The following is an 18,582-nucleotide window of genomic DNA, read 5'->3' on the forward strand; positions in this document are numbered from 1 at the left end:
ATGGTGTTTCGAATGAACTATATGTCTATAGGAAATTGATTTGGTTGCACCGATTAAAAATTCAATCGGCAAACGGAAATTTCATAACGAACATTTTTGCATAGTCTTAGTACGTTTAACAAAAGTATATACCTATGATGTAATATATAGGAAGAGTAGTATTTTAACCACACACCCTCCCAATCATAAGCAAAAAAACCAAAACACACATTTATATTTTTTAAAATTGATTTTGTATTTTATTTGATTTAGATAATCGTCTAGGTTATTTGAATTGAGATTTTTCACTAAATAACTTTAAGATGATCAAAAGCAGTCAGCCTTGGTGGTAAACGAGAGCTTCGATATATCCCTTACCGCTTACTTAGATTAAAACTTTTAGACCAAAAGCTTAAGTAAACCCTCGAAAACTTTGACAAAACCTTTACATAAATCATCTATCGTTAACTATGAAACTATTTGATTTGTTACAGTCAAAGATAACGGTACATCGCTTGTTTGTTTTTTAAACGTATGAATGTAAGAAAATGAAGTATTTGTCAAAAAACCTATATAAGTCATTGAATGACAAAATATAAATTTGTTTTAATAACTAAAGACCATAAAAAAGAAACGTTGATTTAATTTAATTATTAATCTAGAGAATCGCTATAACAATAGAGAGTTGTAGAAAATTGAAGAAAAAAAACAACTTTATTTTTCATTTGTCAAAAGAACGGTGTGTCTCGTTTTTATATATAGATTAGACCGTTAGTTTTCCTGTTTGGGCTGTTTTACACTTGTCATTTTGAGGTCCTAATAGTTTTCTTTTGGTTTAGCCAAGGCTCCGTGTTGAATGCAGTACTTTGACCTATATTTGTTAAGTTGTTTACACATTATGAACTATTAAATGGAGAGTTGTCTCAGCGGCACTCATACCGCATTGATTAAATTTATTGTGTATGCGTACGGGTGGGATGTTGGTGTCTAGAAAGTTCTTTCAGAACCATAGCCGTTCTCACTTCAAATGATACAAGGATTCGAGACAGTAGAAGAAAGAAAAAACCATTAGAAAGTTATAAACTCCATCGTTTTGCTATATCTCAACCACTGCCACATTCAAATGTCAATTCACAATGCCGGGGTACAAGACCAGCTAAGTAGACAGTTCTACTTTAAAGATGTTAAACGTCCAGTGGCAATTATTTTATGAATATCTAGGAAGATAATACATTATACAATAAGTGCTAGGTTCTTCAAGTTCCGACCAATATTGCAATGCCATGGTCAACCCATGGAGAATAATGAAGTGTCTTTTTTCTTAGTCAAACACATTTGGTTGTTGAGACTAATAAACCAATTTTTCCAGAATAGTCTTAGGTTAATTGTGTCAAATAAACCTATGTCAAATTCACTAATCGTTACTAAAAGTATAAATTTATTGCTGATCATATGAATATATACATTGTACATGTGTGTCTCATTAAAAGAGGGACGAAAGATACCAAAGGGACAGTCAAGTAGACTAAACATTTGGTTGTTGAGATTAATAAACCAATTCTTTGGCAAGTCTTCTAGTATAGTCTTAGGTTAATTGTGTCAAATTAAGCTACTTCATATTCACAAATCGTTCCTTAAAGTATAAATTTACCGTTGATCATATGAGCACATGTACATCTTGTGCATAATAACCACATTTAAACTAATAAAAAATGTTCAATTTCCGTAATTTCGCATCATTTTCAATTATTTATTCTACAACTGTAATACACTTTAAGATGTCATTCGATTTGATGTAATTTATTGTAACGAACCTAATAAACTTAAAACCTTCATTTTATGAGAAAAGTAAAAAAAAACTTGATTAAATCTATAAATCATTTGCATGAGTTGTCAATATAATATATACTGCGAGGATTTCCGATATTGCTTGTTTTTTTCATAGCGAAAATGTGTTATACAATAAAATTTCCAGACGGAAGTATGTTCTGCTTGTCACTGATGTTTATATTTCTATGCATTTATTAAATATAATATTATGTATAAAACTATTCTTATTTTTTTATAATTGAGGCTTAATCAGTGCTTCTTTTTTTTATTTCAAATCTTCACATAAAAATTTGTTAATTACAATTTTTAACATTTTACATTTCTAGAGCCTCTTCTGTATTTAAAATGATAGCAGCTTTTAATCATCAACCTAGTCTGCTTCATAATAGATGTGAGATGGTTACAAGAGCGCAATTATTCGTAATGCATTTTCCATAGGGTACCACTAGTGTTCCGTATTTTTTTTCTCGAAGACTACACAAACTAGGGAAAAACGGGTGGCAGTTCCTGTTACTAGAAATGCCAGTGTTGCATTACAACCAAAAAAAAATATAGGGTCATGCGGCTCAAATTGACTTAAAATGCAGTTGAAAAAGATCGTCTACTTTTTTCGCTTAATGAAAAAGGCATATTTTTAATGGCTCCGACGTGCAGAAATTGAAGATATTTTCTATACTTCGTAAAATGTGAATATGATTTTCGGCAATTTTTAAACCTAATTGGATAAGCTCTCGATTAAATGTAATTCCAATCCTGTATCAACCAATCAGAAGCCGTATAGGATTCTATTCTGAGTACCATCTTGGGGGTAAAAAACTTGCCGGTAAAATGTAAACAAATAATTGCGCTCTTGTAACCTATACGGTAGTGAAAAAAAATTCCGAAAATTAAGCGCCCGCGCCAAAAGTAGCGCTGGCGTCTATCTAGATGATATCACATCTTCAAAACATTATCTGATCACTCTCTGAATTTGGAGAATTAGTTTTTGCCCGCCGATCAGGCCAAAAATTGGAACTGATTTTTCCACCAAATACGGTACTGGTCAAAGAGACATGAAGATAATGTCAATTTATTGGCCTAATTTTTCGAAGGTCATCCAGCACTGATCATATTGTCGACAAAACCGTTCTGATATGGAAAAGCTACATCGAATTTTGAAGAATGGCTATATATGAAACCATTTCTTGAAAAAACTCGTTTTTGAAACAGACTATAGTTTTTCCAAATGTTGAAAATATGATAATATTACTACTTTGGCAAGAGAAACTATTCTTGGACTACGATTTTCAATGCCAAGATTAATTTTTCTTCTTTGCAATTTAACTAAATCGTTGGTATTTACTTAGGGACCCTTTTGGCCAATTTTCACGAAATTAGCTTTTTGCTAGAACAGCAACTGAGACACGGTCATTATGGTTAAAACCCAAAATTTACCTTCAAATTCAAGATAAATACATGCTTTATCCGATAAAAACAGTAGATATCACAAAAACGTTGCATTCTCTTCATACATTGTCGACATTCGAGCCCACCCTAGATTTAGATATAGAAATAAATACAAATAGGAAACAGACTATAGCATGAATTCACGTTGATGAAAAGTCCATTTGACCCCGTTTCTCACTGTTTCACATTTTTCCCGAGCAAAATGACTATTTTTGATATTTTTCAAAGCTTTATTAAAAAAAAGTGTCATTTCTCTATAGGTTACAAGAGCGCAATTATTCGTAATGCATTTTCCATAGGGTACCACTAGTGTTCCGTATTTTTTTTCTCGAAGACTACACAAACTAGGGAAAAACGGGTGGCAGTTCCTGTTACTAGAAATGCCAGTGTTGCATTACAACCAAAAAAAAATATAGGGTCACGCGGCTCAAATTGACTTAAAATGCAGTTGAAAAAGATCGTCTACTTTTTTCGCTTAATGAAAAAGGCATATTTTTAATGGCTCCGACGTGCAGAAATTGAAGATATTTTCTATACTTCGTAAAATGTGAATATGATTTTCGGCAATTTTTAAACCTAATTGGATAAGCTCTCGATTAAATGTAATTCCAATCCTGTATCAACCAATCAGAAGCCGTATAGGATTCTATTCTGAGTACCATCTTGGGGGTAAAAAACTTGCCGGTAAAATGTAAACAAATAATTGCGCTCTTGTAACCAGATACAAGACGAGATCTTCACCGGTAAATATTTATCACTGGACTTTTATTAGCCGTTAGTAGCTACGACGAAGGCACATGGTTGTAGGAACTTCTTAAAATAATTCTTCTGGAACACCCAAGTTCACTCACGGTTTTTTTTAGGGTTTGTAATGGTTAGTTAGTTTATTGTTGGTCTTTTTTGTTCTTTTGACCATGGTTTTGTCCATCCATCTTTTTACCATGGTTTTGATAACCTCCTTTACAAAGTTATCATCTCCCTTTTTACTCTGTCTGAATAGACATACAATGTATCTATACGGAAAATAATAATGTTTCATTTCCCTTGCATTATGTTTTCCTTTCTTGCAACTAAGGCGTTGTCAGTTTATTTTTTGTATTTAGAGTTTGAAGGTCCCTCTGGTATTCCCCCCCCCTATTTTAAGGAGTAAAGGAAGTCAACTTAGTAGTGCTGTGATTGGATGAAGGTTAAGAAGTAATATATTTACATATACATTTTGAAACATATTTTAAATATTTTCTTGGGAATAATTCGAAGAGGCATCCTGATTTTCATCAATTTAATGTAAAATGACTGTGGACATGGAAATAAACAGGCTCCGTTTAAAGATTGTCATGATACAATTTGACATCGATTTCTAAAACAGAAGTAATGATATCACACATGCACATTACTGTTTTGTCCAGTTTTTCTTCTAATTAAAAAGCAGAAAATTTCGTCCTTTACTTGGCCCTTTTATTTTACTTTTTTTATTTGAGAGTCACTGATGGGTCTTACATGTACGTGTAAGTAGGCGAAACGCGCGTCTGGCGCAAGTACAAAATTTCAATCCTGGTATCTGTAATGAGTTTATTTTGCAAGTTTCGCCAATCATGAAAGATGAATTATACATCTTATCGTCTTCCCCATACCTACTAGAATATGCCATTGGTCGTTTGTGTTCAAATAAGATTAAAATCGCGGAAGAGGTAATTTAAAGATTTTGCGGATTTAATTTGTCAATAACATTGACAAAATGATTTTGTTGTAAACTTTTCACGATGATAATTTGTCAATAACATTGACAAAATAATTTTGTTGTAAACATTTCACGATGCAATTGTAACATATTTTCAGTAAACTTTTTGTTTATTAATTAAATATCAGTTGATTGACATGAACATCAGTAGTGTTTTTGTTTTAAGGTAATAAAAAAATCTATTCTATACGACTCGACATCTGCTTTCGGTTTAACGCTATTGATATCTGAATTAATATTTGAATTAATTAGGTTGTGGTTTTTTAAATGAATAATCAAATTAAAAGGTTAATTTGTATGTTTGTGATAGAGAAGTTATTTATAATAGAATCATTACTTACGATTGCATATCTGTTCCTGTCTTTTTTATTGTATCATTTGATTGAATAGCTAAAATGTGATTTTACAAATATATGTGCTACTTACCACAATTGATTTGGAGCTTTGTTATAAATATTATATTGTACATTGTACATGTATTACCTATTATACATAGTTTCGTGTACAGTCATTCAGAATCATATGATTAAAAAAGTACCCACCATATTTAAATGTCCTTTCTTTAACCTATTAAAATATCACTTCCTACTAATAATTTTAACACGAATAAATGGGAGAAGTGTTTTTAAAATGTACTAGCAAAGGTGAAACATAAAACAATTACAATGAAACTAATAAAAAAGGGGGGGGATACAATGCTTGACTTCAATATTCGAATGTGTCCAAACTAATTATATAATGACTGGGTAACACTATGGTAAGAAAATCAAAATTGAGGATAAAAAAATTATGTGTTTTAATTGCCAGGAAGACAACTTACTAATAACATATAAATGAATAGAACAAAGATGTGAGCAATTTCATTTCGCCAGACTTGTAAATTATTTCCAAGCGATCCATGAAAAAATGTGAAACAATCCAAAAAAGAAACGAGCGTTCTCATTGTCAACAAAACAATAAACTAAAAAGATGTTTGGCAGACGGCAGTCAGTAAAAGCCATTGGATAACAAGCTGTACTCACTTTGCGATGGTGATGTCGGCTTGTCTTCGATTTTTTACCCCGCCTTTACAAATGTACTCCTAACGCGGTATCTTATTACGAATGAGCAAAACAAGTTTTACCAATAGCTTTCCTCTGAAGACTCATTCATTTAAAGGTTGACAGATCTAGAAATATGATATATAACTCGGTTCTTAATAGGATACCGCCAGTATAGTGAGAGTACAACGCTCATTGCACTTTGAAGAATTACACTTTGAGGGCCGAACAAATGGTTTGTTTTAACGCAGCTTTTCTGTTCCTTTAAAATCCATCCTCATTTTCTTGTGACAGTTAAAATCGCACACCCTTCTTTCTGGTGTCATATTTTGCTAAATTAGTCTGGTAAAAATCTTCCATCAAAACAAAATTAACGGTACGGTATAATGTTTTTTCCAGCAGATCGGCTTTTCGACCAGTAAATGTTTGTGGCAAAGTTTTCGAAAATCTAAAAACTATTTAAAACGTAAAGGAGCTGATGAAATCAAAAAGGCATAAAAAGTATAGCTAAATAAAGTTATGCAAGGAATCAGAGCCCCGTGTATGCATGCGGAAGCTACATTCTACAATTTAAAAGAAATAGATTAATTTTAAAAATAAAAAACATCTCATGACTTCATGGAATAGATAAGTTCTGCGTATTAAGTTATCTCAAACCTTGTTGCTATATTGTAACACCTGTTTTGTTTACGATGTCTGTTCTACATGTATTACGAAATTTGATAGACAAGTAAGGTGCGCATACATGCATATGTATATATACATTCCGTATGTTTGGAGAACTTTTATTTTAAAGTGCAAAAATAATACGGCTACAAATAATAATATTATAGAATGTACTTAAAAGCCTTAAATCTGAATGACATAACAAATAAATTGTATGTCCTCTACGCAAATAAAATTACACATTTAAATATTAAAGTTTTGTCAAAATATTTGTGAATGCATTACAATAACTTATTAATACAAATATATAGGTATTTCCTTGTTGTGTCATATAAAAATATCGTTGCTGGTACTTATTTATCCAATGAACCGGGATTAAAGAGGTGTTGGTTTGTACAATAAATGTTTAAACACACCCTAAATATTTTTTTTTATATATTTGTGAATATATTTACGAATATATTTACGAATATTGAAATGATTCTTAAATTATTAAAAGTGAACAGATGACGACTCATTGTGACACATTTTCAATATTTATGGACATAAGACTTTAAAGATCACTGCATAGCTGTATATTTTCAAATGCAAATACAAAATTGATAAATAGGAATAAGAAATTATTTGACCTCATTTAAGCACAGGGGTTTGTTACAATTTGCCTGCTTTTTACTATCCATACGACCCCCTACCACCAAAACAAAACACGTAACATATGGATAGTAAACCAGCAAATTGTAAGAAATCCCTGTGGTAAAGTGCAAATTACAATACATGATCCTAAATTTGTCCTTACATGTACAAAAACATAATTTCTATATAAAAGATGTATAGAAAATAAAAACTATTTTTATAGTTAACAAATTTACATTACAACCATCAAAACCGAGATATTTTCTTGATTGTTTGTTATTTTCCTTAAATTTTAGTTATCTTTTGGATTAAAAAAGTATTTACGCATCAAGGAATGAATCTAGAAGTAAGATCAGATTATGCCAACAGCTGTAGCATATCTACATGTATGTTGTTGTTTCTCTGGTGGCAAGGACATATACGTCCTTGTCTGATGGGTACCAATCATTAATTATTGCAAAGGTTTTTTTCCACATCTTTATATCAAAGTGTTATATAATTCTACAGCAGACATTCTATTTATACATTTTAAGCTCAAGTAATATGTCTAGTTAATCCTATTTAATTTAATTGCTTGTCTTTGTCGCAAAGTTGTTACAATGTATTACTTAATTTATTTCACTGGACTGCGCAGAGCTCGATATTTTCAAGTTATTTCCCTGTTGCGCGAACAGGTTCAACTGGTTTAGTCACGTTTCTCCAACATTTGATAATTATAATTCAATAACTTGAAAATAGTATTGAGAATATTTAAGGAAAGTAAAATATGGTTAAAATATTGCTACATGTACAATGTATAGTTACAAAGTTTGAAGTTTGTACTTTATGGATATAAGGTCATCTTAATATACTTCTCATCACTATTTGAAATTCTACAATGCTTTTTGACGGCCAAAACTGCAATGTTGATAGCTTCCAGTATTTTCTTACTGGATTTTCGTACAAATTAACCAAAATAGACGATACTCTGATTGACTTACGGTATTTAAACGTCCAGTGACAAATATATGATGTATTTTAAGGACGATGCACCAATTTAATAAGAGTAATGTGCTAGTGCATGTTCTCGACATTCATTGGATGTTGGGTGTGTACAGTACTGACTGATATTTTAGTCGTAAGATACAGGATTTTTGTATTAGTTGTCATTGGCTTCGAACTTGCTTTCAGAAACTTCGAGTTCTCTCAGATCTGCACTTAAGTGGGTTTTTGTGGGATGTGTAAGTTCCCGTCTGTGTTTTTGTTCGATGTATTTTTATTTGTATCCATCTGATGAGTTCGGCCTTTTTTAACTGATCTTTATAATTTGTTTTTATGTTGTACTGTTACACCACTGTCCCAGAATAAGGAGATGGGTGGTTTGCGCATAGACATTGTTAAGCCTGCCACGTTCTTTATGTGCCTGTCCGAAGTCAAACGACCGTTGTTTATGATCAGTGGATGTCGGTGGTTTATATCTGTCATATTTGTTTTTTATGCCCCACCTACGATAGTAGAGAGGCATTATGTTTTCTGGTCTGTTCGTCCGTTCGTTCGTCCGTTCGTCCGTCCGTCCGTCTGTCCCGCTTCAGGTTAAAGTTTTTGATGAAGTTGAAGTCCAATCGACTTCAAACTTAGTACACATGTTCCCTATGATATGATCTTTCTAATTTTAGAGTTTTTACCCCAATTTCACTGTCTACTGAACATGGAAAATGATAGTGCGAGTGGGGCATTCGTGTAATGAGGACACATTCTTGTTTTGTAATAAGTTAGCCCGTTAAATTTCTCAGTACAATTGTTTCATACTTTACATGTATGGTTCTTTTGTAGCCGATCATACGATCATACAAGTTTTATTCATTATTAAAAGCCGTACGGTATAATGGGATACTTTAGGTCGTCAATCAATGGCCACAACCACACTGTTTTGAAAATGATTCTATCAATTATACTGAATTGTTATTGGCAATCATACATGTACTTATTTTTTAAATTGTGTCTATAATATTTACCTCTGGTTTTCAAACTTCTTTTAAAAAAGGACGAACTAACATATAGCTACATGTGTATCTATAGTTAATCTCGTTAGACCAACTTAAGAAACAAGTGCTAATACATGTACCAAGCGCTACCAATTTTTCTCTCTCTGTCTTACATGATACATTAAGGATTTTAGTAGTAGTGGCCTTTACTGGTAGTCCGAATCCTTAATCTTTGTTCGTAAAACTTTATAGACACTACTATAATAATAAGATGTTATTTATGTTCGTAATTATGTAGCTTGAAATATTTGCTACTGGAATTTGATTTGCATTTCTTTCTTGTCTAAATTTGACACGGAAAATCTTTTAAAAATTTAGTTCGCGTAAAGCAAACAAATTCTCAAAATTTTTCAGAACCAATTTATCGTTTAGCGTTATAAACCTAGGTCCGATCTACCATTTTCTACATTTGAAAATGCCTGTACAAAGTCAGGAATATGACAGTTGTTGTCCATTCGTTTGATGTGTTTTATCATTTTATTTTGCAATTTGATTAGGGACTTTTTGAATTTTCCTCGGAGTTCAGTATTTTTGTGATTTTACTTTTCATCTCATTTATGTCACTGGCATTTTGCAAGTGTATTACTTACATAATTACTGAGGTTCAGGATGTTACATTGCAGACTTTTACAATTGTTTTATATAAGAAATCTTATCACGAATAGTAAAAAAAAGGCAAGTGTTTAAATAAAAGGTTTTTTTTAGGTGGAAAACTGCTACATGTAAATGTTCAAGTAAAGGTGGCTGAAACAAGCTGAAACGTCCGAGGAACAATATTGACTCTTATACCAAACAGTTGATTATAATAATAACATAAATAAACTTAAATTGACAAACAAATTACAAATCAATTGGTAAACATGGTTTTGGTTGTTAATATAATTTATGTTCATATACTACACTTATAAAAGCAAGTGGCTAGTTATTAACATTTGACTGCAGTTGAGACAGGAAAACACAGTTGAAATCATATTCGATAACATCGTTATGACAGGTTTTATTATTTTTATCATGATATTTTAGAATTATTTGTGAAATATGGACAGCACCGTACTATTAAACTTTTAAGGTTCAAATTTGTTCCAAAAAGATATAGGAAGATGTGGTATGAGTGCCAATGAGACAACTCTCCATGCATCCAAATAACAATTTATAAAAATAAACCATATTATAGGTCAATGCACGGCCTTCAACACAAAGCTTGGCTCACACCGAACAGCAAGCTATTAAGGACCCCAAACTAATTTAAAACCATTCAAACGGGAAAATCACCGGTCTAATCTATATAAAAACGAGAAACAAGAATGAACTACATAAACGGACAACTACTGTACATTGAAAAATTAATAAAATCCAAAGGAACAACCTTAAGTTTATATATTAAGCTTTTTGAAACATATTAACAAAACCTTCAAAAACGCTTGAGACTACTACGTAAGTTAACCCCTTCCCCCTTAAAAAACCAAAACAACCCGGAAACAAAAACGCAGTTAGCAGAGAGCATGAAAACATAAAAACTATCTTTTTCTTTTGTTTTTGTATGGTTCTACATAGGCTGTGCTGTAACACTCCTGTTTTTTTTTGTTATGGTTATGGGGAAGCTTTGGAACACATTGAAATTATATAAATCGGAAATAAAATAATAAGACAGTACAATGAGATTTTTTTTGTAAGAATTAAAACCAATATCATATGAACTGTACTTTTGATTGACGTGTGATCATCAATATTATTGAAATACCTTTTTAATTATTTGCATTATTGAAACTGCATTGTGTACGTGATTAAAAAAGTATACAGTACTTATTCTATCCTGATTAAAAAACAACATCAGGTGAACAACCAATTAATATTCTCAATTTAATTTGTTATTCATATATATCAGACAAAATATGTAAAACTTCAAAATTGTGTAATTGACAAACGAGAAAAACATTATTGTTAGATTATTAATTAGCAAGTCATCAATAAAATGACTAAATCGTTTTTTCAATTTCCCTTTCCTATCAAAGATCTATGAAAGGCGGTCGAATCAGTTGGGAAAAACAGTCCTAACCGAACGTGTGTGCTCTGGAAAACCAATGTTTGTTTCTAATGTTAAAGGACTTATACAACTTTAACAATGGAAGTGAGTATTTCATATCTAAGCAGATGAATTTAATCATAGAATTAAATAACACAAAATTAATTTTATATATGTTAGGCATATACTGATGTATAATTTTTCAAACTCTACAGAACATATGGATTTTTAAAATCTTTATTTTTTTAAGCATCATCTAGAAACTATAGTATTATAGGCATTATATATAAGGTATAAAAAGAAGAAAAGAAGAAAAAAAAACAATAAGAAATACAATTCAGAACATTTAAGGTCGGATATGTTATTTTGATATTTACATACAGTATAACAGAACTTAAAGGATATACATTATCAAAAGACTATACATAAAAACGGAATGAACAACACGAAACTCTCGACAAACCGGAGGTCATCTAAGTTCGTCCCTCATTTTACACATTACATATGGCAAGTAACAAATTTGTTATATAATATGCAGTATTGAGTTTCAGCTAGTGAAATTTATTTTTTAAAAAAGCAAGAATGTTTAACTTGTATTTGAATCCACTCGGCTGATTAGGTTGCGCATAACATGATTTCGACATATTTACTATGTAAGAAGGTCGTATTATTAATTTATTAACAGTTTTAGCCTTACGAAGGAAAAGACATCGACAATTAAAAGCAAAAAAAAATGCAATTATTGCAATCATAAACTTAGCCATATTTAACATTCCTTCGTTAAAATTAAGACATCTCCGAATATTTTATTTATTTATTCAAAGCCAGCTTTTTATTTTTCAAATGAAATAACTTGCTTCATTTGAAGTCTGTCTAAGATAACTTCGTTGCATAAAACAATCTTTCCTTAAAGTGTATTTGAAATTTACTATCGAACATATGACGAACTGTGAAAATATGGATTTCCGAAATTTGGGACACGAATTACACACATCTAAAGACCATGTCATGAAAAAAATATGTCTTAAAGTTGTTTCAAAAAGTAACAGGTTATTTATTGGTATAACAAGTGTAGCGAAAGACTAAGGTGCGCGAATACACTAGCAAATGAATAACAACTGTTACATGTAGCACTTCGCGTGAAACACCTTTACAACAGCTTTGAATTTAGGAAAATACATATTTAAAAATTCATTAGATAATATAACAGTATCTATACTTTGAGTATTGTCTTTTAAGGCTTTTAATTCCTTGCATTAGACATAAAACTCAATGCTTTAATTTTAAGTTTGAAAATTGAAACAAATCCTTTCCAAAAACAGAAATAAAAATTCTAGATGTTTTATACAAATATGTAAAGTCTGGAGGTGTATGCCCAATAAAAAATAAAAGTAATCCGATATTTTATCTAGGAACCAAGCTTTTAAAAGATTACTTACAATGTACAACTATTTTGCATCTATAACCTTGACGTTTGACCTAGTGACCTTGAAATAGATAGGCTTTCTCTCTTCAAAGTTAGAAACAATTTGTTTGCGTTTTGTTTTAGTAACAGTGGTCTTTAACATGTTGGTCCCAAATCAATAGGTGACTGTCCTTTAATCTCCCATCTGTATACATTTGGTTCCTTGTAAACGAGCAAAAATAAAGTCATCATCCAAAATGCTTTTTTCGAACCAACGGACTGATACACATACGAATGTATCAACAACAGTACTCAGAATTCCACTTTTGGAAAGAAATTTTTGCACTGAAGTGGGCGAAGCAATAACTTTATTTATCGATTAAATTATTATGAAAATGAAACGCGACAGGCCAGGAATGGTCAGAACTCCTTTGATGTTCATATATTACGTAATTTTTTGTACATGGTGTAACATTGTTTATTATTCTATTTTTGTTACTAAGATCCCGAATTTACTTTTTAAAAATACTTATCTTTCGGAAAGAAATAATAACCAACAAAAAAGTCAAAAACATGAACCACAACGTACTCGAATAAAAGTAAAATTGGAATAATTTAAAACCCAAAGAAGGAGTCAACGACATATTAAGATTTACACCAAACAAAAACAGTTGTTCGTTGAAAGTTCGAATAAAGTTATAAATGTAAATAGACAAATAATAACCTTAGTACCCGCGATGTTCTGGTGTTTTCAGTTTCAATCAAAGATCGTTTTCTTTATCGCGGAAATAACTGAATTTTTATTTTATTTTCAGATGAAGACAGCTGTCCTGAACGTCCTTATTTTGGTATTGCTCTCAATTCAAGTTTACTGTAAAATATATGAAATAAACACTCCTGATGCATTGAAAAATTGCTTTGATCAGAAAAGGTTAAACGGCAATTCGTCAGATCCCCATTGGGATAGTGCGCATGCTTACTGTATTCAGAAAAATAACTGGCATTTACTAAAAACAGCATGGGGAAACATTTCTATAGAAACAGAAAATTGGGTGGATGAACTATTACGTATGTCAGAATACGAAATGGAGGGCACAAGAACAAAACGTCAAGCAAGTAGAAGACGTAGAACGTTACGAATAAGGAAAGAATACAGAATATTATCAGACATAGAAAGAAACAATTTCCATAGAGCTATAAACATGTTAAAACGAGATACGGTATGTATGACTGCTAAAATTAGTCTAAGGTTAAACCAAATTTTCAAACAGTTCAAAGTCGCAAAAGCTGCATTCGTAATAGCAAATGCAATAACTCTTTTGCTACTCTGGCATCTTAATCAAACATGTGTACACTTCATTTGACATCCATTAACCATGCAAAAAAAACTCCCAATAGATAACAGGCTTAGAGTTGTGTGTCAGACGTAAGTTCTTCTACAGAAGATTCGTCAGTGACGCTCGAAGCAAAAAGTTTAAATTCCACATAACAAACGAAGATGAAGAACCTTTAAGGTCAAAATTCCAAAGTAGAAGAATGTCGCAATGTCTAACAATTCGTTGTTATTGGTTATGGTGCAGTGACAACTACTTCATGCATATTCCGAACAAAAAAAGATAACAATAAATCCAATACTAAATAGGTACTTTCTGCCGAGTTGGTCGCTCCGATAAAAAAAAACCAGTAATACAGACTGCAACTGGTTAAACAGGATTCACGTATGCTGTATAAATACCGAGCAATAATGGAAATATACGAAAATAAATTATATACACGAGCTGTTCATATCAATCAAGAAAAATCAAATTATTGAGTCGATTGGTGAATCGTTCCGATATTTTTTTTTTTCTAGATAGGCAGAAATATACGGGGAAAAAAATGCCCACAAAAATACATGAAAAGATTAGTTATAGTGTCGCTCGGCTATTTATCTTTATTCCGAAAATCGTATATTTTACAAAATCTGGTGTTCAAATTCAGAAAGCATTTCTTCAGAAGCAAAATAAATCAACAAACAGAAATAATATAAAAAAAAAAAACCAACGTGATATGGGCTGACGTACATGAAAGTATACACAAGTTAAATGTTCTGTACTTTTATTTCAGTCGGTTAGACCAAATCGATATGATGCTCTTGGACTTCTTCATCAGCGACTGGTAGACGATATACACCACGGGGCAGCCTTTTTACCTTTTCATAGAGTTTTGCTTGTAGTGTAAGTTTACGTTTATTAAAATATTGTTTTACATTATTAAAGAAAATACCTAGTAATAACATTAACGGTACCAATTTTTCTGCACCAGTAAGTTACTATGCGGTGTGGAATTTGTTCATTGTTGAAGGTCGTACGATGACCTACATTTGTTAAATTCTACGTCCTTTCGTCCCTAGTTGCAAGTTACCTTTTTGATAATTTAACCACATTTTCATACTGTTATATTAAAACTGGAAAATGTTTTTTTCCTGCTCCAGAGTAGACATACTTATCGTGATTATAAAAACTTTAAGAATTATGTTTAAATCTTGTATCGAAATGACATTTTATATTGTTTTTTTTCCTACAAATTTTATCATGTGATAATTTTATAATAGACATATTGACTAACTTGTATACAGTATAGCAAAAAAATGTACAATAGAATCAATAAATTATATAAAAGCTCATTTAAAACATATTTGACGTACTAACTGTCAAACTATTATGATTTTAACTGTTAATCGTCCGACTTTAAGTTTGTGATATGAATTGAAAATCACGTCTTAATATAAAAATCGTATACACCATTTAACCACAATTAAAAATTGTAACGGAAGTATAACTAGTGCAAGTATTATGTTGTTTTCTTTTATTTCTTCAGGTGTGAAAATGCATTGAGGCAAAAAATCCCAGGAGTGACTATCCCTTATTGGGATTCACGATTGGACAAACCACTGCGTGATGCTACTAGATCTATAATGTGGTCTAATTCATTTATGGGGTCAGTTAGAGGACGGGTTAGGAATGGTCCTTTCCGAAATTGGAATACACCGGCAGGTCCCTTAGTAAGAAATGGAGGACAAATAGGGGATTTGTTTGATCACAGCACAATCAGAGCTATACTAACAAGAAGCCGTTTACATGAAATAGCAGAGCCAAATGCAGTTCCACCTTACGATTATGAGATAAGACATGGTGATGTTCATCAATGGGTTGGAGGCCTCATGGAACCTGCCGAAACAGCCGGTTTTGATCCTATATTTTATTTGCATCATAGTTTTGTTGATTATGTTTGGGAATTGTTCCGGAGAAACCAACAGAGGCGTGGTGTCAATCCTACAACTGATTACCCATCGGAATACGGGCCCGCCTCCCAAGGCCCTAGACAACCAATGCGATTGGGAAGACTTAGAAACATTCACGGAATGAGTAGTATGTATACCTCTAGAATTTACTCGTATGAGCCGGCTCCAACTTGTTCGTACACAAACACTAATTGTGGCTCTAAATATCTCCGCTGTATAACAAGGAGTGGCACACCAAGATGTGTATCTGTCGAAATAATTAGTAGGCGTCAATCAAGAAGAACTCGTCGACGAAGAAGACGAACAAGGAGGACTAACAGATCTAGATCTAGACGTCGTGGTAAGCGACAAGCATCAAATGAAACAGCCGTTGCGGAAGTGGACACTTTTTCGGACGGTTATGTTGGACCGATTTATACTGACCAAATGATTAGTCCAGTAAACGATATTTGCCCCTCGACCAATCCGTACAACGTTATTCAGAATATGTATCTGATGAACGGTTTGTCCGATACACGTGTCTGGGTATATGTACCTGTCAAAATTGTGTATAAGCGACAACCAGAACAAATGCAGTTCGACTCCTTTCCTGTGAAACGAGGACAGTTAGACGCATTTCAAGATATTTACGATCCTACTGGCTACAGCAGCTTGATAGATCTATTTCCAGTCAAGGCACAACCTCGAACATGTGGAGAAATGGACAGCATATTTACCAAAGTTGCAGTACATAGTGATGGGCTAAACTACCATGGAAGCTACAGAGAGTTTGCTTTGTTAGACGCACGTCAGCCATTTGATTCATCCATAATGTATGTTGCCGTGAAAAGTCCTCAAATGGGTCCAACAGACGTGGTTTTAACAGCATATGGTCCATGTGGAAACGTGTGTAAACCACATTGTAGAGATTTAATGGGTGGATACAAGCATTGCGATGGTTCAATAAAATTAACTAACCGAGGTCCAAAAGGTTACGGCGAAGACTATGGCGACGCTGTCAGAATGTTATGGAATGCACCAGGTCCAGACCATTTACCTACAATTAATGAGTCCGATATCTTTTTGCATTTTGTATGTGATTAAACAATGGCTACATACAATTCATATTAATTTATTACATAAATCGGGAAATAAATGTGTTATCAATAACAATTTGTTGAAAAAGTACTTTTAAATGTACATTGTGTATATAGAAAAAAATATTCCGATGCCCCGAGGGCCTTTTATTACTTTTTTTACCAGTCTCCAGCAAATTATTGTATTTACAGACTCTTCATATATATACATTATTAAATTGTCTTTTGAAAATGTTTGACAACCGACAATCTTGTGGATGTGGACAATAAATTTCAACATTTTACCTATTTCCTCTTTTATCAGCAATATTTTCTATGTACACCAAAGTTCAATTAAATTTGGAGGTATTTTTACGTATTGCTATTTTTCTATTGGTTTACACATGCATGGTTTTTGTCAGTTCAAAAAACTCAAACATCAAAACAGTATTTAAAGTTCCTAATCAAATGGCAAAACATCAAACGAATGGAGAAGACCTGTCATATTCTTGATTTGGTACAGGCATTATAAAGTGTAGAATATGGTTAATTGAACCTGGTTTTAACACGCTAAACCTCTCACTTGTATGACATGCGCTTCAAATTTCATTATATTTACAACGATGCGTGAACAAAATGACATAAAAGGTTAAATTGTCAAAATGGGATACAGCAGTCAAACGGATCCAGTTACCGCTCGATTCCGTCTATCTGTCTTGACTTCTATGAGAAGGAACGGTTTTATATTTAATCTGTTTATTGTTTTACTCAAACCATATCATGTTTTTATTAGAAATTTACAATTTTACAAAGTAAAACGCAAATCATTCAAAACATTTACAACATTAAAGATAACGATTTCCAATTTTCAGAATTGATTAGATAATAGGAGTCACAGCAGTTTCTGCAAAACTAAACATTGATTTGCTATCTATCTCTCTTTCTCTCTGGAATTAAAAAATTCTCTGAAACTGACATTATTAAATTGCTCGATTTCTCGATTAACAGCTTATTTGTTACGTTTGGAGGACGTGTTTTTCAACAGACTATTGGAACTCCAATAGGAACCAATTGTGTACCTCTTCTTGTCGACTTGTTTCTTTATTATTATGAGGCTGACTTCGTACAGGAACTTCTTAGAAAGAAAGCAATATTCTTTAACTTTACGATTAGCCATGTAGATGATGACTGTGCTCTCACTAAATAATACAGCATACTATGGATACAGTTGTCTGCCTCATATCTTGACTTACATCTAGTAATTTACAATATGGGTCGGTTGAAAACAAAACTATACGACAAAGATATGATTTCAACTTCCCAATTGGGACCTTTCCATTTTTATGTAGCAACATTCCAGCAACGCCTGCATACGGAGTATGTATCTTCCGATTTATTCGATATTCCTAGGCTTGTTTTTTCTAAAACGATTTCCTTGTTAGAGGACAAGGTAGTAATCA

At 32.3% G+C, this 18,582-nt stretch overlaps 1 protein-coding gene across 1 annotated transcript; it reads left to right on the forward strand.

The window, feature by feature from the left end:
• Positions 1 to 11,349: 11,349 nt before the first annotated feature.
• LOC134721677 (tyrosinase-like protein 1) lies at positions 11,350 to 17,497 on the forward strand. The gene is made up of 4 exons (XM_063584834.1): positions 11,350 to 11,484; positions 13,600 to 14,004; positions 14,891 to 15,000; positions 15,644 to 17,497. The coding sequence occupies exons 1-4, from the start codon at positions 11,479 to 11,481 to the stop codon at positions 17,148 to 17,150; spliced, it is 2,028 nt and encodes a 675-aa protein (XP_063440904.1). The 5' UTR covers positions 11,350 to 11,478; the 3' UTR covers positions 17,151 to 17,497.
• The last annotated feature ends 1,085 nt before the right edge of the window (positions 17,498 to 18,582 follow it).

This window comes from Mytilus trossulus, chromosome 6, assembly GCF_036588685.1.
Source record: "Mytilus trossulus isolate FHL-02 chromosome 6, PNRI_Mtr1.1.1.hap1, whole genome shotgun sequence".
In the NCBI taxonomy this organism is placed as follows: domain Eukaryota; kingdom Metazoa; phylum Mollusca; class Bivalvia; order Mytilida; family Mytilidae; genus Mytilus; species Mytilus trossulus.

Coding starts and splice junctions, on each gene's coding strand:
- LOC134721677 (XM_063584834.1), top strand. Junction 14,005..14,890: donor ACATGTTAAAACGAGATACG/GTATGTATGACT, acceptor CTTTTATTTCAG/TCGGTTAGACCAAATCGATA. Junction 15,001..15,643: donor CATAGAGTTTTGCTTGTAGT/GTAAGTTTACGT, acceptor TTATTTCTTCAG/GTGTGAAAATGCATTGAGGC.